At 40.5% G+C, this 25,377-nt stretch overlaps 4 protein-coding genes across 6 annotated transcripts; 1 reads left to right on the top strand and 3 right to left on the bottom strand.

The window, feature by feature from the left end:
- Positions 1-7,100: 7,100 nt before the first annotated feature.
- LOC108010309 (uncharacterized) lies at positions 7,101-8,689 on the bottom strand. The gene has a single exon (XM_017075203.4). It carries the CDS (start codon positions 8,564-8,566, stop codon positions 7,262-7,264), a length of 1,305 nt encoding a protein of 434 aa, XP_016930692.2. The 5' UTR covers positions 8,567-8,689; the 3' UTR covers positions 7,101-7,261.
- A 4,632-nt stretch (positions 8,690-13,321) lies between these two features.
- ms(2)35Ci (male sterile (2) 35Ci) lies at positions 13,322-15,049 on the bottom strand. Of its 2 annotated transcripts, none has more exons than XM_017076349.4 (4): positions 14,865-15,049; positions 14,594-14,804; positions 14,147-14,285; positions 13,322-14,087 (listed from the first exon to the last, which is right to left on the bottom strand). In XM_017076349.4, the coding sequence occupies exons 2-4, from the start codon at positions 14,792-14,794 to the stop codon at positions 14,035-14,037; spliced, it is 393 nt and encodes a 130-aa protein (XP_016931838.1). In that variant the 5' UTR covers positions 14,795-14,804; positions 14,865-15,049; the 3' UTR covers positions 13,322-14,034. The 2 variants fall into 2 exon arrangements, with proteins under 2 accessions (XP_016931838.1, XP_065723646.1); XM_065867574.2 differs by having other exon boundaries at positions 14,882-15,049.
- A 225-nt stretch (positions 15,050-15,274) lies between these two features.
- LOC108010191 (uncharacterized) lies at positions 15,275-16,676 on the top strand. Of its 2 annotated transcripts, XM_070994398.1 has the most exons (2): positions 15,275-15,758; positions 15,795-16,676. In XM_070994398.1, exons 1-2 carry the CDS (start codon positions 15,380-15,382, stop codon positions 16,364-16,366), a joined length of 951 nt encoding a protein of 316 aa, XP_070850499.1. In that variant the 5' UTR covers positions 15,275-15,379; the 3' UTR covers positions 16,367-16,676. The 2 variants fall into 2 exon arrangements, with proteins under 2 accessions (XP_070850499.1, XP_016930527.2); XM_017075038.3 differs by having other exon boundaries at positions 15,277-16,676.
- Positions 16,677-22,994: 6,318 nt separating this feature from the next.
- Positions 22,995-24,030, bottom strand: LOC108010682 (uncharacterized). The gene has a single exon (XM_017075594.4). The coding sequence runs from the start codon at positions 24,009-24,011 to the stop codon at positions 23,136-23,138; it is 876 nt and encodes a 291-aa protein (XP_016931083.2). The 5' UTR covers positions 24,012-24,030; the 3' UTR covers positions 22,995-23,135.
- Positions 24,031-25,377: the final 1,347 nt, after the last annotated feature.

Raw genomic sequence — 25,377 nt, 5'->3', positions numbered from 1 at the left:
GAGGAGGTGTCATGCATAATGCATGGTTTAAATCAGAGGTAAAGGGAGAGCTGGGCATTATTGAATTTTAATATAGTACATTTTTAACATAGCATTGCACATAGTATTGAAGAGAAAAGGTAATAAAAATAATATATTTAAAGAAATACTTGAAAAATTGACGCCTTTACCTTTATGGAAACCAAGTTTTTACTTACTCTTAGCCTAGCCATATACATTTTATTTTCCTACTCCTAAGATACTTTTTTCATGCCGCATTACAAATGAAATTTATATAATTTTATCGACGATAACTATCAGAAAAAGTAATATTTTTATACCTTGCTTGGGTACACTGTTCGATTAGGTAAATTCCTCTGATCTAAACATACTCTAATCCTAAATTTACTCACTATCACTGTTTCTTTTGCCACTCTCCTAATTAATTTACTACGCAAACATAATCGACACGTAAGTACAGCCGCTTTTCGCGATCGGCGCAAACACCAAGTGGGCTTATCGCCCCGTAGCATCGCATACGCCTTCCGAGCCTTATCTGCTCCTGGTCAAATCGAAGTTCGGGCAACTTTCCGCTGGCCACATAATTTTACGCACGCGCCCCGCGGGCCAAGTTGCGGTCCAAGCTAAGCGCCAGTTGGGTCCACTTTGGGCCGGGCTAACAGGCCTCCTCCAACTCCCTAGCCACTCCTCTTCCACCTCCCCCTCCTCCTTGGCTGGCAGGGATCGGGGCATCTTGGCCGGGCCGCTTAACATGCTGCCTTCGTGTGCGCTGCTCATTGATCGAAATTGAATTGGACATAAATAAAACAAGATCAATCAATTGATTTATTTTGACATGTTGCAACAGCGTTGGCCTGTGCGAGGGACCCAACTTCACTCCGTCGACGGCCGGTTTTGGCCAACTGTCCCACTGGCCTGCTGCTCCAGCTCCAACTCCAACTCCTACTTCGGGCCCGACTAAAGCCTCTGCGCCTTCTCCTTACACAGAGAGAAAAATATTTTATGTAATAATTTCTATATTGTTTTATAACAATTTCTTTAAAAACATTTGAATAAGATTATTGGGGGTGCCATACAAGTTTTTATGCAACAATATATTTTATATCATATCACTCATTATTATATACTCGAATTTTAGTTTTTAAAATGGTTATACATACATCTATGTTAAATTAAGCTAAGGAAATTTTTTAAATAATTTATAATAAAAAAAATATTCAATAATTTAAATAATATTTTAAAAACCAAAAAAGAGGTCCCTAAAATCTCCAGTCTTGAGTCAATTATTAAATTATAATATCTTAGTTTGAAGAGTAGAACCATAATTGGTTTGTCCCATTTAGTGTCCAATTAATTTATAAGAATTTATTTATTTTTCAATTTGTACTACTTATTACCCTATTAATTTTATCAGTGCAATGCGCAGTGGGTCTCATTTGCTTTGTCGCTGGGGAGATTTGTTTGCTGCCCCACTCGCATTTGCAACTTGTGGCATTGTTGTGGTTACTTTGAGCTCGGCTTGAGTTTGAGTTTGATTTTATTGCTTGTTCTGCTGCCGTTTTCGGGCTCGTTTCGTTAATTTGTCGCTCTTTTGCGGCGGGGAGCCTTTTGCCTGATTAATTTTTATATGCACTTGGGAATCTGGCCCCCAGGCTGGCATTGATTCTAATGAGGATTTTGATGAGGCCATCAGAGCCATCAGGTTTCTTGTGAAGACGATTCTCCGGTAGATGCGGATTACGCGTAGCTTCGTTGAAGGATTATTGTCTGAAAAGATCGGATTTTAAAATTGATTAAAAGTGATGACCAACAATCGACTTTGGAGAGCTACAACTGTTCAAATTAAATTAAAACAGCTTACATTAATTGGAGTTTTTAAAAATGGGCATGTATAATGATTCGTATTGAAAGAGGCAAAAGTTTGTTCTACTTAAAATAATATCTCTTTATATATAAAACCTGCTATCATCATAGAAAACAATCTTCCTCATTACAAAACCAGATCAGAGATCAAAAATTTAACTATCAAATGATTTGTTAAGCCCGGCTCCTTCTTAATTTAGCATAATGCACAGATGGAATACCAAGTTGCGGTTCTTTTCTCATGTCTGGCCACGAGTTCATCTCCCCCATGACCTCGTATAAAGTCATAGATATGACCATGCAAATTTCACCTGCACCGAAGATTGGGTTTTGGGTTTTCCGAGGGGGCTTGCATATTTTGTCATATGCAGAATGGCTATTAAATATGTGCATGACATGGTATGGAAATTTAAACAATAGATGGATGGCTTTAGAAGTTATGGACACTGGCAATACCCATCAGATTGTGGAGCTGTCAATGATCAATGGGAAGTTCATTGTTCCCATTTCAACGGCAGGCTTGAATGGAAGTATTTTAATTGCATTCATCAAAAAACGCTTTTGAATGGAAAAAGATTGTGTTAAAGTAGTAAAAAGGTATTTGAATACATTGGTTTATATAGGTGTGACTAACGTAAATACCTAAAATAAATACTCTATCCAGAAATTATATACTTAAATCAGCTTAAGTTAATTTAAAAAACCATTACCACCTACATAATGGATTATGCAGTCCAGTTTTTTGAGAGATACTCGATAGATTTCATTGAAAGACAGATGATAGGGTAAGCACTTGGCCTTTAGAGCTTAGTTTTCAAAGTATAGTTACGTTCAGCATTCATAACAACAAAATGCATTGGAAGGAAAAACAAAAACGGAAAAATGCAATTGAATTTTTTTGCATTTCATTCGGAAAAAAAGATCAATAAAAATCAAATAATACGAGAAAACTTTCCGAGTCTGGGGGATCAATCACATTTATGCTAATTAAACTTACATAATATCCTTGCGGTTCGGGTACATGGACCGTATGCCTTGACAAATTCAATTCAGATTTTGTTTTGACAAATTTCGAGTGTGCAGAAGAAATGTAAAATGCTTAGATAAGCCGGACAGATATCGATGCCGGTTTAGATACAACGCGTATAAGTGTAGCAACTCTATTATGCATCCAAGATGTTGGGGAAAATGTGAGGGGTGTGAGGTTGAGACCCGGGGTAGTTCCGTGGGGGTGGTGCACTCCATTGTAGCACAATGAACGGCTGTTTTGTGGTTCTTGCACTTTCGCTTTATTAATATGCACACCACCTACATTTGTGTTGCTCGCTTTTCTCGATCCGATCGATCGATTTCTCCGCTGCAGTTCAGTGGCCAGCTATAGAGGGATCGCCGGAATGGATTGTGTAGTATGGATTGTATTGGATCGGCTCAGATCAAATCGGATCGGTTCGAAACCCGTTAATTCCGTGCATGCTGCATAAAGCAGAAGGGAAATTGTTACGGGAAGACGATCTGCGATCACAGATCACCGTTCCGCGATCGATGCGGATGCTGGGACCATTGTTCTACTGCTGAATTGCAAATTAGGCCCATAGTTCTCACTGCTGCAATTTGCCGTTTGTTGGGGCAGGCAGCAACCACAGTCCTTCCCGGGATGTTTTTCCGTTTTCCACACTGCGAAAAACAAAATTTAGTTAAAATTAATTTGAAGAAATGAGAAGTCAGCTCTACCATTCTCTCTAGAGCGAAAAATGAAAAAGGTGAATGATGAAAAATGTGTCCTTCCTTACAGAAATGTTTAAAGAAATATTGGAACCACTGTTTATAAAGACCCAATAATATACGCGAATATACCGGAAAAAGGTTAAAAAGGTTAATCATGTTAGTCCTTTACAAGCATACTTTAAAAATTGTTGCAGATAATATATACTAAAATAAGATATATAACTATTATAACTTAAACAAGCATCATTTTAAAACTAAATTGAATGTTACAGGACTTCATTTTCTCATTGAATAAACTTCCATCCAGTCTCCAAATGGAAATAAGGTAAGCTAAAAGCTTAAATTAAGTACATAAAATTTTAATAAATTACTTTTAGAATATTTCCCTATAACCTATGAACTTTGTTAACCTCTTCTTACCTCCCCCAACTTTTTTCCCAGTGCATGTTGAAGCTCCAGTTCAGTCAACCCGCCTGGTCAACGACTTCCAGCCGCTGGACACACGTGGGTGTGGAGCGTGGTGTCGTTGGCGTGGCCTTGTCGCTTCCCCCGTCCAGGTTGAATGTCCCGTTGTGTCTTTGAACTCCCTGCCAGGGCTATGGCTATATCTATAGCCATGGGTCTGGCTATGGCATAATGCCCAGCGAAGTCGCCAGACAGTCAGACGTCTCTGATGAATGAGACAACGAACCCGCTGGCCTGGCCGCTGGCATCAGCCGCCGAACGCCGAAAAAGCCGAGAGATAAATCAATAAATAAGCAAATACCAGCCAAAATCGAAATATACCTGACGCGATCTTCGCATGCAAATGGGGATGGTGGAGTTCTCCCCCTCGACGGCCACTAATTAAAATTACAAATTCGCCCAGCATTGGGCAAAAGGAAGACGCCTCTTCTGGCTCCGGCAATTAGCATCGCTAGGTTCTTTGCCGGATTGATATATGCATAAAGACGGCTACGTGACTTGAATGAAAGCGCTCCCCCGATGACAAAATCCTTGATCGCAGCGTTCATTGATCTTCGCTCTTGCATCTCCAGAGGCTGTTGCCAAGTCGGAGTTCCAAAGTTGCAGCCTCCACGAAAATGTGATTCTCCAGAATGGACTTGAAGATTCTGGTGGTCTTCAAAGGTAATTGAGAGAGAGACGGCAGTGGTATCGAAATGGGTCTAAAAAGAGTTATAATAGATCCTAATAGGTATACGATCATTTTTTCTCAAAAATAAAACTCTATCTAAATTGGCTATCATTTCATAAGAAATAACTATAGAATTAACTTTTACAATACAAGCACTTCCAAGTTCTGTACCAATCTCACTACCAAATAGTTTCCTGCCACTCTAAAGACCATCTTCCCACAGTGCCTTCGTGCTTATAAATAAATTCTGGCATTAACTTGCCATATATTTTCATTATGTGCGACACAGAAAGTCGTGTTTTATTTCAACACAAGTGGATTTTAATAATAAAATGTGTCTAATTTGGTACCCACTCGGAGTGGACAAGAAAGGAAAATAAAAGGAGAAACCTGATTGCAGGCGAGCCTTTTTATATTTATTTTTATTCCGCCAGCCCACCACCATGGTGGACCATGGGATGAGATGTGGCTGCCTTGGCTGCACTTTCCTCGGCGGCTTCCTTCCCGGCCTCACTCACATCTCACATACATATGTGGTACGTGCGAGGCGTCAATGCTTCATTTCCACTGTCATCTTAAGTTGATTGCAAGTTACGACCGTGTTGACACCCTACCTGTCTCGCTCCTCCTTCGTGGCTAACGGTAATTGCAGTTGCGCATGCGTGCGCCGGGGTTATGCCTCGCGATCGTATTATCCCCGCACTGCGAGCACTCCGGGATCGGGACTTCGGGTTCGGGGTTAATTCCTGGCCATGTGCGGGCGGCTTATTAATCAGAGCGTTCGTTGCACAACGCTCCTGCCACGAGTCTTTCGGGCATGATTCATGCTTAATTGGCTCCAGATAGATACACTGCAAGAAAAGGGGTACTAATTAAAACTTAAATTACATTTTTGAGAACCTATAGTGGTTTGGTATATGATTTTTCGACTGAAGCTAAGATCTAGTTTAACATATTTAACTTATTATTTCTTAACTATTAATGATTTCTATATTTTTTAATGGAAAAACCATGATATGGCAAGTGATATTTTTAAACCAGGCTAGAGATGAGAATTTATTTTTGTTAAATACATATTTTGATATATGATTATAATATTATCTAAATAATAGTAGACCTAGCCACTTGTTCCCAGTGCCCCAACCCGACAGCGAAACCAAATAGCGAATCCAAACCCGAGACCGATCCAGCTGTAAGCCGTGCAAATCTCACCCAAGTTGTCAATTTCTCAGACAACACATTTCAATCAAACTTCGCCGTGCCATAAATAAGCCGCCAAGTGGACAGATCCAAAAACCCGGTTCCACTCCAATCTTTTTTAAGTCTCCCTCGCTTAAATTACACATTGTACTTGCGGTCGGCTCTATATATAATGGTCGAGCACGCCTAACGTTCACATTTTTCCACATGAAATTATGAAGTTTCCATGGCAATTAATACGCATGCGCAGAGTTGCGAGCACCGGCGAGTAGTCCCAGTTCCAGTCTCGAATCTCCAAACCCAAACCCAATCCCAAGCTGCCATTCCAGGCGGGTGTTGTCGTCCGTCTCCAACCGGCTCGGCTCGCATGTCAATTTGATGGCAATTAACTTGGCTCCGCTCCAGCCTTTGTTTTAATAATAAATTTAATGAGCTGCCAAAAATGGTTGCAAATTTACGTGGCAATTAGCGGGCTAAATGACGGCGACACTTGGCCAAGAGATCGTGCCTGGGCGGAAAGCTGCGACTCCAAGTGCCGAAATGTCCAAGTGTCCAGCTGTCCGTCTGCCTCTGCTCCATTTTGCTAATGAGCGCTGCGATTTTGCTCGTATCTTTGGGGCTTGGCTAAGAGGTGGTACTGGGTACTCAGTGGGTTTGTGTGCTTTTCGCTGCGAAGGCATTCGGAGGGTGTGGTTGCCTAGATTTTCGGCGGTGGGTCAGTTGGTAGCTGCAAGGTGACAATGTTGCTGGTGGCTTGGGTTGGTCATCCATGTGTGGCTCTAAAACTGGTTGTTTATTTTTAAAATAGATCTGCTTAAGTAAGATTATAGTCGCACGTGAATTTTAACCAGAAAAAATAAATGGAAAAATATCAAAACATTCAAAAACAAGTACATTATACCTAGACTTTAATAATTTTAAAAATATTATCTATTTAATAAAATTCCAAACATCCTTAATCTTTCTTTGGAAATATAAACCTTTTTACAGATTACAGAATTGAAAAAGGATTTGGTTTAGGTTTGTAAAGCACGCACCTTATAAAGGTACAACCACCTTAGGACTTGGAACTCCAAATGATTTTTTAACTGAATGATATGTTTTTATGCCCATTATATCTACTCACCACCAGGTCTAATATAATAAAACGATAAGCAATGTTCACAAAAAAAAATTCTTATTTTTTCTAGTATGCGTTTACAGCTTTGGTTTTTTATAAAACGCTAGTCTAGGTCTACAAAAAAAATTCTTATTTGTTTTAAGACGCGTTTAAAGCTTTGGTTTCATAAAAAAGATGTGACAGCGACGAAACAATTTGAAAGGTCACAATCCATTCGCCTACAAGCCCGTCATCTGGGGATGGTATCCGTGCAGCTCGTACAGCTCCTCCTTGGATAGGGTCCGCTCCAGCTGGTCGGGCTCCAGTTGGAAGTGGCGCGGCAGGATCTTCCACTGACACATGTTGAAGTAGTTGTACTCGCCGGACTCCTGGAAGCCCCTAAACGAGTAGTTGGGATTGTCCGGCTGCCGCTTGATCCAGAGGCGCTCGAACTTGTGGTAGCGCCAGCCGCGTTCCGCCAGCTCCGCCGCCGCGAGCATCTGCATCATGTCGCCCGTGTAGGTGTAGAAGAAAAAAAACAACAGCTCCACCTGCATCTCCTCCGTCTTCGGGTGCTGCATATTCAACCTTCCAGCCAGTAGATAGTTCAGTGGCACATTGTAGCTCATCTCGTGGGGATTCAGGCGGGCTCCCGCAAAGGGCCCGGCGAAGGTGGAGTGCGCATCGTTTGTGGCGCCTCCGAGTCCGACATTGGGCGGAACATCATTTCCGAAAATATGGGGCATTAGTTGGGGATTACGCTGGGCCGATCCGAGGCGTTTGGCCAGTCCCAGCATACCAAAAGATCCCTCGACAGCGGAACCCGGGGTATGAAAGTTCAATTGCCAAACCCTGTCATAGAGGGGGGACCCCAGCTCCAAGTTGACTCCACCCAGTGGCATGCCCGAATTGGTGGTCCTCAGGCGCGCAAAAATTTTCGTGTTCTCGAAACCGGGAGGCGGATGGAACCCGCTGGCACTTCTATTCGGGACTGACGCCTTGTGGGCCGAATTTATGGCCCTCTGACGGACACCTTCGTGCAGGAACTGCTTGCCAAAGATCAGGCTCACATCGAAGCGGGGAGGATTGGCCACAAGGCCGTACACTTGGGGAAGGAACTCCATGTCCTGCTGCTGCTCCGGGTTCTGGTTTTTCGGGAGGAAGGCCTCGCTGCAGCCCACATTGACGTTCGCTTCGCTGTCTATGACTATATCGCGGAACTTGGCCAGCTCCACCTGGTCACCCTCGCTCAACATGGCAGTCCAGTCGTCGGGAACTGCGGGCGCCGAGGGTAATCTCGAAGTTCCCGGCAGAGCCGGAAAATCCTCCCGGAAAATACTGAATTCCGGTGCAGAGACCTGGGGTCGTGGAAGTGGTGGCAGCGTCTCCAGAATGGGCTGGTTCTTTTTCACCACATCTACGTAGAGGATGGGATACCCATTGGTTGGCGAAGATTTCGGAGACGACAATGGCGATACAATGGGAGACGGGCTCGGCGAACTGGACGACTGATCATCCATGATCTTGGGGATATTGCGCTTCATCGTGACTCAGGATTTATATTAAACTCAGAGCTTATTCTGAAATTTTTGGGAATTTCGAAGAAATGACACACGTGACGGCTTCCGCTTTGCAATACTTTTGTTCCGTTCGCCAAAATGACATTAAAAGCCCGTTTTCCAACACTGTTTATCATAAAAACACCCGATTACTCGATAACCGCTAAACGATTAAAGCCATTTCCCGGAAATACATGGGCTAATTGTTATTGTTTAAAACTATAAGTAGCCTCTAAGGCTCAAACAGTTAGAAACATATTTATTTCAGAATCTTCCTTGGCAACAATGGGTCGTTTTCAGATATTTATTAATACGGTAACTTAAAAAAACAATAAATACATTTTTATTGTTTGAATATTAGGCTATTGAAAGCAAACATTTTTATTAAACAACTTTAATGCTTTTTTTAACCATCCACCTAAAACTGTAAAATCAAACAAAACCTGAATTTGAAGTTTTCTGATAAATTAATGTCTGCCTTGTGTGGGTGCCACGGAAATTGCCATAAAGCAATTTAAAAGCTACAGTCATAAATTTAAGGAAATCCACCTGCAGCTGGCGAAGAAAACGTAGGAAAAAGATTAAAACTACAAAAAAATAAGAAAAATATGACGCACAAAAAAGGCTCATCTATAAAGAAGTTTAAAAAAACTGGTTGGGGAGTATAACCCATTAACTTAAAGTGACACCCGACTAACATAAATCTCGTTCTTTGGCCAGGCAAATGTCTCTGGGAATTGACAAAGGAAAGACCGCTAAATGAGCGGAGGAGCACTGAAGACCACGAGGAGGTGGAAGAATATCAGGCTAATAGCCCAAGTGCTCCTGCCCACAAAAACTTGAGGAGTATGTGGTCATTTGCCTGCCGCAAATCAACGAACTTGTCCAGCGGCCACAAAAGTCACAACACTCGCGGAATCAGGTGCACGGCTCCCACTGCTCCTTACCTATGGGTACTCCGCAAATTAAGCACAAATAATATAAAAATACAATAACATAGAATCCCAGCCGCTGGCCAAGAAAAATGATACACATAAGCACGGCCAAGTGCAGGATCAGCACTCGAAAAACGAGGAAATTTGGAGCGGTTTCAGGACCGTAGATCGTAATACTCTTTAAAATTAATGGTTGGTTCAAGATCTTTGAAAAATAATTTCGAAAAATATTCTTAAACCTACGAATGTGAATTTATAACTCTCAACTCTTCTATAGAAAAAAAATATATATATCGTTTATATCTGAAACATAGAAATACTGTTATAATAAAAACTTTATCTCGTACTTCGACGTACTTTGTGTTACAAAACTAAAGTCGTGGGATTATTTATTACTTATGTGTATTCGGAATTTAATAATAACAATATTATGTAGTATTCTGATCTCTTTAACTTACATTAAAACAACTTTAAATTGTATGATATTTTCGGTATTTTGAACTAAAAAATGTAGTGATTTGATTCGTAAATTTTAATTTTTGTATATATACCGTCATAAATAAAAATATGATATTAAAGATCCATAATGTTTTCAAAATACTTTCTAAAAGTGTATTTAAAGCATTCAGATTCCAGTACCGACTAACGAAGCCAAGCAAAGCCATCACGAACTGCGGGCAGAAGCTGCTCCGGCCACATAAACTTCAATAAATCATACTCATGTTGCCGGGGACAGCGAAAAGGCTCCACGATGCGCAGTCCACTGGCCACGATCACCTGGCAGTTGGCCAAGAGATGGGTCAGGCCAATTGCGAAGCCATTAAATCGCCAGGGCCAGGGCCAAAGCCAAAGCCAGAGCAAGTGGAGTCTCTAGGCCGTCGAGCTGATCGCCGAGAGGTGTCAACTGGAGGTGATCTTAAATTGGATTTTGGCTTTCATTTGATTGCGAAATACTCATTTTATATATTTCAGGATATTACCCGCCCGCACTTGACGTGTCGCGTGGTCACTCCCAAAGCTAAACTTTTAAGTTTACCCAGCCATTTATTTTGTATACAAAAATCTACATTGGAGGGTGAAAAAATAAAAAATTTTAAAAGGAGATTCATTTCAATATTTATAAGTGAAAATACAAGTATATAAAATATATTGTGTAGAGGTAAAAGAAGTTTACACTATTAAAATAAATTTTGGTCCCCATCTGAACGTTGTAAAAATATTAAATCTAATTTATTTTATTTATTAACTTGGGTATTTTAAGACTTTGAAACCAAGAGCCATAATTGTAAGCTTCACTGTTCTGTTTGCAGTGTTGGGAACCTGTTGGCCGCCATCAAGGCGTGCATTATGGAAATTAGCATCGGCCTAAGTGACGCCCCATTCGTCGGCCCAAATGACCGTGCTCCAAACTCCAAGATCCACTGGGTGCGTGCCGCCATGTCGCCTAATGACCAGCGGGAGCAGCACTTGTAGTTGCATCTAAGACATCACTAAGCACCGAAAGAAGCTCTGGGATTTTACGAGCTCATTGGAACTGCAGCTCTGGCTGGGGGAACAGCCAAAACATATAACATGTGTGCATATTCCTCACCTCAGTGGGCTTAGTGGCAGGCGGGCCATTAGCCAAAGCGTTCAGCATAATGGCCATATGTTTATGGGGTTCTTGGCAGTCTTAAAAAATTATTCACAATAGGCGTAGATCACTCTTGGGACTTGCACAGCTCGTCTTTGTGGGCGTTCGCTTAGTCAAGTCTTTTTTATTTACGAGCACCTGGCCATGTTGCAAAAGCTACTAAACTCTCAAAGTTGCACTACTTAAAGAAGGAATTTAAATAAATATATTACACATGTTTCTTTGATGTTCGAAGTATATGTAGGATGGGTGGTATTACTTAAAAGTTTTGACAATAATTTATTTTTAGAAGTAGTAATTTATCTTTTCAATGTGTTTTCTCATTTTGACCGTTCGCATTTTAAATCTATTTAATTTAATTAGTTTAATCTTCCATCGATATAAGACTTAAAGTCAATTTTAGATTATTATCTTAGACAAATAAAGCACCTTTGGTATTACTATTACAATTGTTTATTGATGATATTATTAAACTTTTGTAAAAAGCTAATGAACATATCAGATTCTTAAGTAGGAATACAGATGTCGTATATACCTAGTCATTTTTATTTTCCAAATAAAACATTTTAAATGGTATCTATAGAATTTAAAAGGGTATATTTAAAAATATTAACAATATAACTAAAAAACTACTACTAACATTTATACCTAAATCTCTTATTCCTTCACTATTTACTTTGGTTATTAGCCAGGCTTTTCCCTTTGGGTTTTATGAGCTTAGCCATGGGCAAACAAATTACTGGCCATCATAAACATTGGCATGCTGTAACTGTTGCTTCGCCAACAATTGGCATTTGCAATCAGAGCAGTCGGAGAAGGAGCAGGAGCTGGAGCAACTGCGGCACGCACTGCCGGCAAGTGAATGGCAGGCGAAAATAGCCACGACAGGTAGTCCCTGGTAGTCGGGAGCTGGAGTTGGAGTTGGACTAACTTTCGGCCAACGTAGGTGGCACTTGGAGTGGACACTCGGAATGCCTGGCGGGGATCGGGGGACACTCACTAACTGGCAAAGTGTCAAACTTGCCAAATTGAAAACGAAGTTACGATGCAATCGCCGATTTGTTTATGCTGCCGTTTTGAACCGAACGCAATTATATTTATTTTTATTTTCATATTTCTTTCTGCTTACTTTTCATTTTCTGGGTTTCTGCTGCAGTTTTTGAATTTAATGAAATATTACGCGCACGTGTCAGCGGAGCGATAAAATTTATTTACGCAGCATTGCGGGTCAAGTGAAAGCACATTTTTCTGCAGGCCTTCGGACCTTCAAATTGAATTTACGCTGGGATTTCGCGATTTCGTTCGAGTGGCGAATTAAAAATCGAAACCGAAATCGAAATGTAAACCTGACTTAAAAATGGGCGTAGGGCAGTCGCATTGACACGCGGCCATATTTTAAATGTCAACAGGATGGAATGGGCTGGCATCCCGATACAGATACCGATCCGATATGATCCCAAAAAAAAGAAGCCAAGGATGGGGGCACTCCGCCTTGTCCCTGCCCAGGCACATCAGAAATTCAATAAAATACCATTAAATTACAAAATGAAGACAATTCATTTTTCTTGTTTTCCTTATTTTCGATTCCCTTCGATGCGATTGCATTTTGTTTCTTTAAGCAGGAGCATTTACTGTCGCTTTGCGGTTATAAGCAATAAAGTATTAAAATCCTTCTGGCTTATAAACGTTGAAAGCGACATTTATCGTAATATTTTATGAAATCAGTGAATATTCGGTGAGCGTTGCAACTTAGTTGACTTGCTGGGTTTTCGGTTTCGGTTTTGGGTTTGGGTTTGGGTTCTATTGTGCGGCCATAAAACTGGAATGATGGATGTTAGTTGGACCGATGCTGAATCCGCAATTGAGGCTTAATTTATCTTGATGTACTTGCTGGTCTCAGTGGGTTGACAAGGTCAAAGATTATGGTTTCGATTTGCTGGTGATGTATGGGAATTGCTTATGTTCAATGACCTGAATGGTTTTGTATAGAGACATATTTTTAAGAATTTATTTAGGGGGATATTTAGAATTTTAATAGCATAGCAACTAACTTATTTATGCTGTGAAATATGGTATACCTTGTCTACTAGATGTTTTAAAAAATTACTGAACAACGAAATTATTTTGTTTACATTTTACAGAGCATCCCGAAGTAATAACAGAATATCCTCCCTTCGAGGGATCATAATTTCAGCCATAATCGAATACCAGAGCCGAGGAAAAGGAAAGGAACGGATCGGGCCAAGAGTAATGGCCAAGGGTTGGCCAGGGCAACGCCCATCACATACTACCGAATCGAATCCGGGGCGATTTTTCTTATTGCCTTCAACTTTGCACTGCCGAAAATGTATACCAGGGCCCAACCAAAAGAAAACAAGTAAGAAAACGAAAATACTGCGAGCCAGGCGCACTTTCAATTAATCAAGGAAATTAATTAAGGCCCGTGGATGGATGGTAGCCAAGTGGTTCACTGACCAGCCAGCGGGCACCACGCTCGCCGATTGCAACATAATTTTCATTTGGCTCAGCATGCGTTTTCATCGTCGCGGTTATCATTTGGACATTTGGACTGGACTGTAACTGGGATTCGGATTCGGATTCAGAGTCGGATTCAGTATTCGTATTCGGATTGGGGCTGAGCTTGAGCCTGGTCAATTAGCACGCATGTAGCTCGCCGGGCGCTGGCGGGGCGATAATTAAACGCAGGTCGCTGGAGTTCGGTTGCCAATCCAATCCAATCCGCTGGTGACAATTGGCCACGATTTATGCACGTACCCGATTGCGCAACATTTTCCAAATAAATTTTCGCGTCTAATCGCGGCCACCACAAAATGCTACACGCTGCGCCCCAGTCGCCTGGGTTAATGGGTAATCGGAGCGGTCCACTAAACCTCCGAGTGGTAGTAGCTCAGCACGATCACCATGTCCGCGGTGGTATCTGTGAAGGATCGAAGGGGGTACAGGAAAAGGAAGTACTTCAAATGGAGTAGTACTTACACCCAATCTTGAAGAATGCGTAGCCTATCAAATAGTAGTCAGTCACACCGATGGCAGCGATCACCATGTGACTAACCATTTCCAGGATCAGGCCAGCAAGACAGGTCACCAGGTGGACGGGCAGCAGGTTGGGATTTTCCTGAAAGACAGTACTACTCTCAGATAAAAACAATAACTAAAAGATTTCCCATCTTAATCTAAGAACTATTTGCCAAATATTTTGAGAATAAACGTTCTTGATATCAAGACGAAAGTACTCTCGTTTTTTTTTGGTTCGAAACGATCGTGAAATATAAAATAAATCTTCGCTTTGTTACTCGGGACGAATGTACTCTCGCAAACTGAGAACACTTCATCTTCATATTGAGAAGATAGGAATAATACATCTTTGCTCACTTTCCAGAATCAAGAGAATTATTTTATTACTGAGGGTATCTTCTCCCTTACCCTATAAATCGCTGTGAAAAGAACCATGTCTGAAAGGATGTTCCAAAAAGCAGAAATAATCCAGATAACCAAAATATCACCACAGAACTGCTGTTTACTTATTATAGTCCATATTGATTCCAATACATCTACGGTAAGGCCTGAAACCGCAATTGAAAGGGCACCGGTTCGTAAGCTAAGACAACAGCAAAACTTTTTCATTATTGGTATCCTGAAATCGATTGAAACTTGTTAACACATGGGTTTTCTTCACTTTATGATATGTACTTACGTGACAATTATAACGACCTTTAGCTGTGGAACTTTTGGGCTCCATTGCTGTAGTCAGGTACTCGAATTTTCTACGACATTTGACAATTTTTCGAAAGGAATCCTTTTGATCAATTTAAGTAAAAAAAAATGTGGAAAATCCTGGACTTCCTTTAGTGTTTTGTGTAAAAATTAATATTTTGGGAAAATAAATGACAACATTTTAAAAGCATCTTAATAAAAAACTTTCAGAACAAAGAAAATCTAAATTCATAAAATGGGTTTTTCAAATAGGAAAAGTCAGGACCTAATTTAGACCCGCCACATTTATGTTTAATAAAGAGGATATAGTCCGTTGTTACTTTGCTAATTTAACAAACTTTGCAAAACATTTTAAAGAAATCAAAATCTAGATCACTTTTTCTATCACTCAAATTCTAAGGGTTCCATTTTCATACTTTGCATAACCAGATAGATTGTAGTTTGGCTCCCCTAGTTTGTATCAAAATTGAAAGTATAAAACATAAGAGTGGTAAAATGTGGCCCGTAAAAACACCCCCTAGGAAGCGCCTAGTGCCACTCTCAATGGAACTGATAGAGGATATAATCTACCATGGGAACGAGTACCGAACACCACCAGGAAATCCTCGGGAGGTGGAGTGTGTGGGCGATAGCAGGGAAGCCCAACGAGGAGCACCCTCCACATTCACTCAACCCATTCCTTTGGAGATCAGGCGACGCACTGAAGGATTAGCCGAGGGGCCCATTGTGGTGCCCCGTCCAATTTCAATGACCATCTTGCACAAAGCGAAACCAAAATTACAAAAGAAAACAACAATGGCCATGAAGCAGAACAAGGAGGTTAAGGATTCGATGGTAGAGCTTTGGGTCAGGGATCGCACCGTTAAGAAACTAGGTGAAAGGGTCAGGGATCCCACCGTTAAGAAACTAGCTGAAAGGGTAAGACTCTCCTTTGCTTCGAACTACGGAAAACCGGTAAAGCTGACTCCCAGCATGGTTTTGACCAAGTTGGAGGCCCGCTTGGATACCTTAGCGAATGGTATGATGGAACTCCAAAAGTGGGTGCCCATTCTGATCAATCAGAATAGGAAGCTCATAAAGGGCAAGTCAGCTACCTTAAATGCTTCCCCATCACCTGTATCACTCTCCATCAAGTCGAGCTCTGATCCGGGTCAGGTTGACACTTCTTCCGATGATTCTACCGCTTCAGAGCTGGATCTGCGGGGTGATCAGTTGAAGACGGAACGGAATACCACCAGGGAGCTCTACTACGACATGCAGATGCACTTGGTCAACATGCTGGTGGTGCCCAAGTCCCACACTTCGCTGTTCCTCAACCAGCGAAAGGATTTGATGAGCCAAATGGGCGGAGGACATGGCCATTGGCGGCATCAGTATACCGATGAGGATTGGAAGCGGGATCGCGAGGCGGCCGCCTTCCTCAATGGAGACTCCTCTGGGGAGTCGGCCACTCGGCGCTTGAAGAATGTGCGTCGTCAGTGAAAGTAAAAGATTTCTTTATTTGCCTCAAAAGTATTTGAGAAATTGTGCCAGTCATTTGGGCGGACGGGGGTAAAGGGGTATGGAATTTGGTCGGAAAAAGCTTTTAGCTGGGACATCTTGTCTGCGGTTAGGGCTAAAACAAAAGCCGTGTTTTTCCACGGCACAGTTTTTCCATAGCTATTTTTTGAGACGTTTGTCATGTGTGAGCTTTCTTCTGTGGCATCTCTCTGAAAAGGGTTAAGCGGGTTCGATCCCAGTTCTACCTCACATGATTATTTTCAAACCATAATCAAAAATAAATTATTAAACCCGGCCCAAAGTCTCAGCAACTATGGCCGATTCCTCCCTGTACTTTAAGTTTTAAACTTTTGGCAACAGAGTACAATAAAATAAAATAAATTATTAAACCAATAATACAAGGCAGATAATTGGGTAGATATATGGGAGAAGAGGATAATGAATTTATGTTTAAAACAGGAATTTTGAATGTGTTTTTTCGTCGTAATTTTGTTAAAATGGGTTCCCATCCAAAAAACAGGCAGTTTTTTTGCAGCTAAAACCCTAAGCTTACGATCGGTAAGATTTTGAAAAATCCAAATTTTTCCACATTTTGCATTTTTTATAAGGGGTAACATCATAATTTTTTGCAAGAATTAGACAAAAAAATATATTTCTAGACTTGAATGCCAGTTTATTGGAAATTTTATTACGAGCTCATCAAGGTATAACATTCCATTTTTGGGCACTGTTATAGACAGCTAACAATCTTTTTTTTTTAATTTTAAATTTTTTACACTACATTACAATTTGTTGTAGACTTGAAGGCCAATCGATTGAGAGTTCTGTTACAATGGACAATATAAATATTGATAAATTAAACTGATATGAATTTAAACAAAACATCATGATTGGTATCCTATAAACTTTCTTTTAGTGTACTATACACCCCAACTTTTACCCATTTGACAGCCGTTTCCCTGACATTGCATGTCGATCAGGCGGAATTCCCGCATCCTCCCCCTGCAAACATTTGCCAATTTGGGCTTGAAAGTAATGATTTTTATTACTGCAACGGCAACATTGAAAACTTCCCCCACCTGGAGTCACTTCGTCATGTTCGTGGTGCGGCGATAACCGCGGGCTCTTTGCATTTTGGCCAAATATTAGCACACAATTCGATTTTGCATGCCAACCCCGAGGAGGAGGAAGGGGATTTGGAGTAGGAGGAGGATTGGGAGTAGGGTCTCCGGGGGAACCAGTCAATTTCCACGAGTGCAAGTGGCGAGTTTTCCATGACACTCCATGATCTCTCCACTGTCCTCCGGCAGCTGTGCGCTTTTCGCTTTCACCTGTTGGCCTGAGTTATGTAAAAATCCACTGTCAAATTAATGGTGATTTATATATGCGGCTTAATGGGCACTTGGCATGGGATGCGGGTACTCCGTTTACGGGGATCATGAGCGCAGTGTGAATGTGCCGAATAGATTGGCCTTAAACTGTTGCTGTGGGTGAATTACTTTGAACAGACCCAGAAAGGAGACTATAATGTTCAGTTAATCATGTTAAGGTCGGTGGAGAAAGGTTAGAATTAGTTTGCTTAGAAGAGAAGGGAAGTAAAGGAAATGAAGGCCTTACGACACTTGATTGATCTATCATTAACTAACTATACATATTTTAAGCATGATTTAATGTTTACATTCAATTAACGTTATTGAGCAGTAGACCCTCTTATTCTTTGGATTTCCATCGCTTTAAAAAACAAATGTTAATCCAAAAATAAGCCAGTATCAGAAGGTAATTATTGACAACAATATGATGATAAACAATACTCAACAAAGTATATTATATAAAATTTAACATAAATTAGGATCATTTTGCCAATTATACCGATTTCTCTGTTTTTGTTAGTCTGTAAAATTGTATAGGGCTAAACATTCTATTTATGTTGCTTACAGTATTTTTAACTGTCTTACAAAATGTAACAATTTCGTAAATTATAAAAAACATTAAATTAAATTCCCAGTGACTTTAAAATCCACCTCTGCAGAGCCTGCTCTCAATAATTCCTTGTAATGCAAGGTCGGGATCGACCTGAACACAACACCCAACAAGTGGTCCCGCTTAATCCGTCGTTTAGCTGGACATCCGCGGAATGTTAAACCCATGCACTTAGCGATAATCCAAGTCAAACAAAATGCCTACAAGTGGTCGGGGATTGGACCTGGGGCTGCCTTAGCTTGTCGGGGGCAATTACCTGGACCTGGACCTGTCCGGGAGTGACTGATGATGGGACCCAGACGTATTCGCAGGCGTCGCGACAAAATGCCACCGCACTCAAATCCAAGAGTCGCGCGATTGGTGACAATAAAAGTGCAAGGCAATTTGCGAATGCGTCTCTAATTGAGCCCACTGGGGAGACAATTGGTAGATAAATTGTACACAAAGCGAAAATTTTCCGTCTAACCTTTTTGTTACAACAAATAAAAAATTAAATAGACGCCGATGGAAGCTATAATATTAAACATATAATTGTTTTTAGCTATCAAGTAAAAGATGCTTTAGAAATGATCTAGGGTTCCTTTTCTTAATGCGTTTGTTAGATCAGAAGATATTATTATTATTTTATTTATAATAAATGTAGGAAATGCCACCGATGATGTAAAACATGTGATTTTTTATATCAGGTTACTTATTATTTAGGAAAGTTTAGGCCTACTACTTAATATTATTCTTTTTTTTAGTTTTTCCCTTACCTTTGTACGTCGTTTTTTTTGTTTACCAAAATATCCAGGTGCATTTGCCAATGTAAATTAACCGAAACGGTTTTAGAAAGGGGTCTTAGATGTCATGGCTTTGATTTAGTCGGACCCATGAAGGCTCTACATTTCTGCTCGCCTGCCAGGTGACAATCAGCTGGTATATTTTTACTGGAAATTATTTCTTTAATTTTGCGCACACATGAGCGGCGAATAGCAGGGGCATTTTCGAGGGGGGCCGGGAGAAAATGGACCTAGTGCGATCGGAATTTCATTTAGAAAGTTGCACTGGGAAGTCGATGTGGTGGTGGGGTTTAATTTGCATTTGCCAACTGTGAGCGACATTTGGCCAGGGGAAGGAGGGGGAATTGAAACCGAAGCCCAGACAGGCGACATTCTTCTCCATTCACTTTTCTTGGGCCGAACAAAAAGCCGTTTAGCCACAATTGGGTCATTTAATAATACTCGTAATCGCAAAGAGGGGTCTCGGTACTCGGTACTCGAGACTCGGGACTCCCCCGCACCGCTCACGATTTCCTATTCTAATTCTGTCAATCATGCGCTGCAACTGCTTTTTTCCCCATCGTGCTCTATTTGATCTTGATTTTGATCTTTAACTTGTCTTGACGCATATTTGATTTTGCCACACCCACCCGCCGCGTCTCCCCCATTTTCTCCGCCTTTTCTTCTTTCCAGCGAAATGCTTTCTACTCCGCACTGATTGTCTTTGTCTCTCGACTGAAACGCTTGGCTTTAATGGTTTTTGATTGATTATCGCGTGCCATGGGTGCCCCAACCTCAGTGGGTGCTCTACAGACCCTCTCTAGACCCAGCTCCATCTCGAGATTCAGCTCCAGGTGGTGTCGCTTGGCCCACGATCGAATCTCTTCTTTTGTTGGCTTTCATTTGAAGTCTGCTTAATTAGCCCGATATGTGTGCCTGCCTTGTTGACTCCCTGCACGTGCTGTGATCTCTCCTGCTTCTCCACCCATATACCATATTATAACCCATAAGATACAATGTCAGTTCCTGGTACAAAACCCACTTGGGCAGGCATGAGTGGGCACATCGAATCGATTGTAGAAGTTCAAAGTTGAAACTTGTTGTACAAGGTGGAGCGGAAGGGGTAAACTACGTGACGCATGTTCCATGGTCGCTGGAAGGGAAATTTCTTTTGGGTAAGTGGTAGGGCACCGAAATTGATTGGTCCAAAAATAATTAGAAATTTTTGGGCTTTTGTTCGTAACTAATATGTTAACATTCATTAGTGCATACAAATGTTAGTAATATTTTTCAACCAAAAAATGTTTGAGTTCCTATTTCAAAATCAATAAATCCTAGTTTAACATAGAAAAGCTTCTTTGCAAAAGGTCAAAGCCTAAAGACCAATAAAAATTAATGGACAGTTCACTCAAAACACTAACCTGAATTAATTTTCCATTAAAAGCATAGATAATCAAGCTGCAGTATTACTTTTCCTGGCTCCCTCGACTTTCCACTCATTATGAATGTAAGCTGACAATCCTGGCCCGCAGTTCATCGATGGCTGCATCTCAATCGCGGCCATCAAATGACTCCGACTTTCCCGACTTTCAGCCATCTCATCACAATAATGTCCTAGTCGGTGAAATCAAATCTCGGTGAGTGTGCTGTCAAAATGTTATTCAACCAGAGACGATATATACGGGGTTACCCAACTACCGACTACATATGTCAACACCATGAACTTGAAACCCACCGAAGACCCAGTGGACCTGAAGCCAAGGAGCAGGAGCTTTAAACTGAAGCTGCAGTTGCCTCTAAAAGCATTTTGTATTCTAATTAGATTGTCAGCGGCACGACAACAACCTCATTTTGGCTCACAAAATGCCTTTTCACATTTGCATTAGCGCCAACGTGAGGAGAGAAGACAAAAATCTACATAAACTTTGGACAGTTGGTCGGGCAAGCACTAAGAAAAAATTAAAGAACTAGTTTTAAGTAACAACAACATGCTTTTTATCCTTAACACTAAAAACATTAATAAAATAAATAGAACCTCCTAATACTTTTTACTTTTGGAGTTCTAACTTTGGTAAATGAAATGGAATTTAGTTATTTATTGAATCAGCTTCTTAATTATATCTTGTTATATTTTTATAAATTAGGTGAAATATAAAATTCAAAAACTGTCCAAATCTTTGTCCTATACTTTTCGAAATAAGATACAGAATGATGTTGAAACTATACAAACATACTTTCCAAGAACTTTCACTCGTTCTTATGGTAAAGTAAAGGTAGGTTTTAAATAAATCAAGTATTCTTGTGGATCATTTTATAATAAAAGCCTTCATTTTTTCGCACAGTGTCGTGGAGTAGGAGTTTGCAGTTTGAAGTTCATTAACATGCACAGGTTAATTACCGTTGTTGTTGGCCGCTCGAGGAAATGAGCCATTAGAGGAGGGGATTCCAAGAGGCGATGGAGCGCCGCAGTAGCCAAAAGCCGGCGATAAAACTGGCTAAAAGCATACATAAAAAGACACATGTTACGAGTGAGTATGAGTGTGTTTGGGCCTTATTTTCCAGCGGGGGAAGGACTGTGACAAATGCTTAAGCCCGAGGAGGAGGACGTGCCTCTGGCCACTGCGCTTTCCTGGCCAACATGCAAAATGTTGCACTGATAAGAGACACAAAGCCAAGGAGTCATCCCGTTTGCCGTTTGCAGTTTGCAGTTTTCAGTTGGCCAACTGCAGCGGTAAATGAGCATCCCGGGCACGATCATTAAAACAAAAGCGGCAGCCGAGGAGCCATCACTGACAAGCCATGACCAAGAGCAATGGCCAACAAAAAAGGGGTGCACTTTTCCAGGGGTCTTCGACTTTCAGATACCCGGCATTCAGAACTGTTCTACCTTAAGATGTTATAAAAATATCCTCAAAAGAAAAAATACAACAAAATTGTCTTTAAAATAGAATATCCTGACCAATTTCATCAAAAAGCATTTGATTTGATCTGTCTCTTTCTTACTCAGAACAGTTTTAGCCTCCATCTTGGATTTTTCTTACATTTTCGAAAAAAAAATTTTTCAATAGTAAATCTACATTTAGAACCGTGGAAGTATCAAAATGATCTGTGATTTTCAATTTTACCAAACTTGAAATTTATTTGTAATGGATTATTCGGCACTAAACTATGTTAAAAAACATTAGGCATACACAATAATTCTTCCAGATTACTTAGTTTATATGTATATGTACCATACACTCTTTCGTCCCTCTAACTACAGGGTATCCTAAATAAATACAACAGTAGAGCAGCAGGCAGCTACCAAGTTTGTGCCTTCTGGTGTTGGATTGCCTTAAACGATCCGCGTGAATAACTAATTTCAATGGAGTCTGTGCCAGTGCCGCCGCTCGCCTCTCAACATTTATCACCCACCATCGGCGCAGAAGTCCCGGGACTTCCAACCAGAAGCTATATGCACAGCCGAGCTCCCGAGGAGCCCTAATCTCAGAAGACAATGGGACAGTTCATTTATTTTTTTCGCTCCTCGGCCACTTTTTGTCCGCCTGCCCGCACAAACAATAAAAAGTTAGTGCCGGACTGCGTAGGACATGCAAAAAATAAGAACGCATTGGGCCAGAGGATCGGTCTTAATGAGCAGAAATGGGACTAGCAAAAAGGAGCTGCCAGCGAAGTGTGGTCAAGATAAGTTTCCTGAAAACAGATTCAGGCGAGGAACAAGTGAGCATGGGTTTTATGTTAAAGCGCTATGATCTATGGAAGTTGTAAGAGCTGGGGATAAACAAAGATGTTGCTTATAAGATAAATAGATTTTTTTTAAGAACCAACCATACAAATTTAGTTTTAATAATTCAATAAATATTTTTTCTGTTATATAGATTAATCGAATTTCACATTAAGTTCTTGCTTATAAGTATTTGCACGTAAATATAATTAAAAAAAATTTTACAAAGAGAATATTAGCAATGTAAATCAGAAATCTCAATCTAGTAGCTTAGTATTGCTCCATTTTATAGATCCAATCCAGTGGGTCTTGTGAAGTAGATGGTGCTCTTCTTGTCTGCAGTGAGGGCCACCAAAATATTCTCCACCTCACACTCCGAATTATAGAGATAGGCCTCGGTGAACTTGGTGTTGGCATGGCCATATTTCGTATATTGATGAGGAGCCTGGTTGACGGTCACAAGTTCGAAGGCCTCCCTGCAGGTGTCCTTGTCACGATAGTTCTCATTGTAGTAGCCAAAGGGTATTAGATTGGTAAGCTTTTCATGGGGGGTGGTGATCTCGCCAATCAAATGACGGGTCACCTGATTGCTGGTCACACTGTCCAGATTCTCCTGCGGTTCCGAGATGTATCCCCTGAAGGTAGAACCCTCGATCTGCACATCCAGGAAGTATATGGCATTGCTGATCAGTGGGAAAGTGTAGTTGAAGCACTTGTACCCGATGCCCTCTCCTCCAAAGGTACTACATTCGAAATTATCACCTGGGCTCGCACCTGTGGCATCCCAAACGGAAAACAGAACCGTATACTTGGAGCTCTTGTCGTAGTTCTGCAATCCAATATAGCCACTCGATTCGGTGGTGTAGAACTGCAGGAAGTTATAGACGCCATCGTTGCGAGGATTCGGACTGGTCATCCACTGGAAAATGCTGCGAATCCCAATGAATCCTGTTTCCTGGTACTCGATTATAGCCCTGGCGTTGCCCAGAACATCATTGAATCGGGGAGAACCAGGACTTAACTGCTCCTGACGAAGGACACTCATGAACCTAGACATGTTCTCCTCCGCTTCCTGACGAGTTGGCTTTATAGCAAGGACTCCAGCTAGGAAGAAAGCCCAGCCTGCTAGGAAAACTAGTGCAAATTTCGTAGATACTGCCATTGTGGAATTCGAACGATTTGTGACTATTTGCCGGTTGATTGGCCCACTTTTTATATGCGGAAAATTGAGTGTTTATTTTCCAAGTGATAAGCTTCTATTCGCATTGCGAAAGTCTTTTGTTTGTGATAAGAACCCACTCAAATGGCTAAGCTCCGAGGTAATCACAACACGTACACTATAAATCATTCTTATAAAACTATAGGGTTATACAACAAATTCCTAAATACAAAAAAAATATTTTCTGTTTCCTGTACTTTATTTTTTCTTCTACTACCATTTACTACTTCCTACTTTAATTATTCTTTTAAATTTTTTTCGTTTATTTTTTACATTTATTAAGAAATGTAAAACTAAATAAAAAATAAATTTAAATAATGGCTTCATTGAATAAAGATTAATATACTATTTTTTAAGAAAATAATTAGGGAATACCTACTTTCATTTATATCTAATTCAAATACCTACTCAAGCATTTGCTTCAAGTGCTCTTCAATGAAAAGCCTTTTTTACAGATAAGACCCTAATCAATTGGCAAATACTAACCAGGGAAGCCTTTATTTTTTGCGTTTATAGTTATGAAAGCCCCAAATCGAGGGAACTGGCACTGACACTCGAATTGTTATTGACCCACAAACTGCTGGGCTGCAAAAATTCCACTCGGATCAAGGTCCGTAACCCGGAGTCAAGAGCAAAGCAGCAGAGTTCAAGTCATAACTCAGCGATCCTCTCCATCCTCTTCCCGATCCCCATCCTGATCTTCATTCGCGGCATCAGCAGTCAGAGAACGTAGCACTAAATCAAGCCCACATGGAGTTCAGGCCATGCGACCAGCATCAGTTGTTCCCTCGCTTTTTGACAGTTTTGCGCACAGTAGCAGTTGCAGTTGAAGTGGAAGTGCCAGTCCCTAGACCAGAGAACAGTAGCAGAGTGCAACTGCACTGGAAAAAAAAATGATCTTTAATCAAGGGTTTCCGAAAAAAATGGTAATATATTTACTACTATTAACATGATATATTTTTAACCTCTAAATAAATCAAAGTGCAACTGCATTGGAAAATCATCTAAAACTAAATTAAGGGTTTTCTAACAAATGTTAAAAAAAACTAAAATGATAAATAAATCTTAAATCAAGAATTTGTTAAAAATGGGAAACAATAAACTAAACTAAAAATATTTTATCACTAATCTCTAGTTAATTTCGGGTTTTCTAAGATATGTAAGAAATTTACTATTTATAAAATTGGTTATTTTTAATCGCTAGTTAGATAAGAGCTTACACAAAGTTTAAAAATTTTACTTTTAAAAATATATTTTTATCCTTTATCCTTTAGTTCGTTGAACTTAGTCTTGATCTGTCAATATTTAA

Source organism: Drosophila suzukii, chromosome 2L, assembly GCF_043229965.1.
Source record: "Drosophila suzukii chromosome 2L, CBGP_Dsuzu_IsoJpt1.0, whole genome shotgun sequence".
Classification (NCBI taxonomy): Eukaryota; Metazoa; Arthropoda; class Insecta; order Diptera; family Drosophilidae; genus Drosophila; species Drosophila suzukii.
The sequence above is the reverse complement of the archived record's forward strand: the minus strand, read 5'-3'. Positions and strand labels throughout refer to the sequence as shown.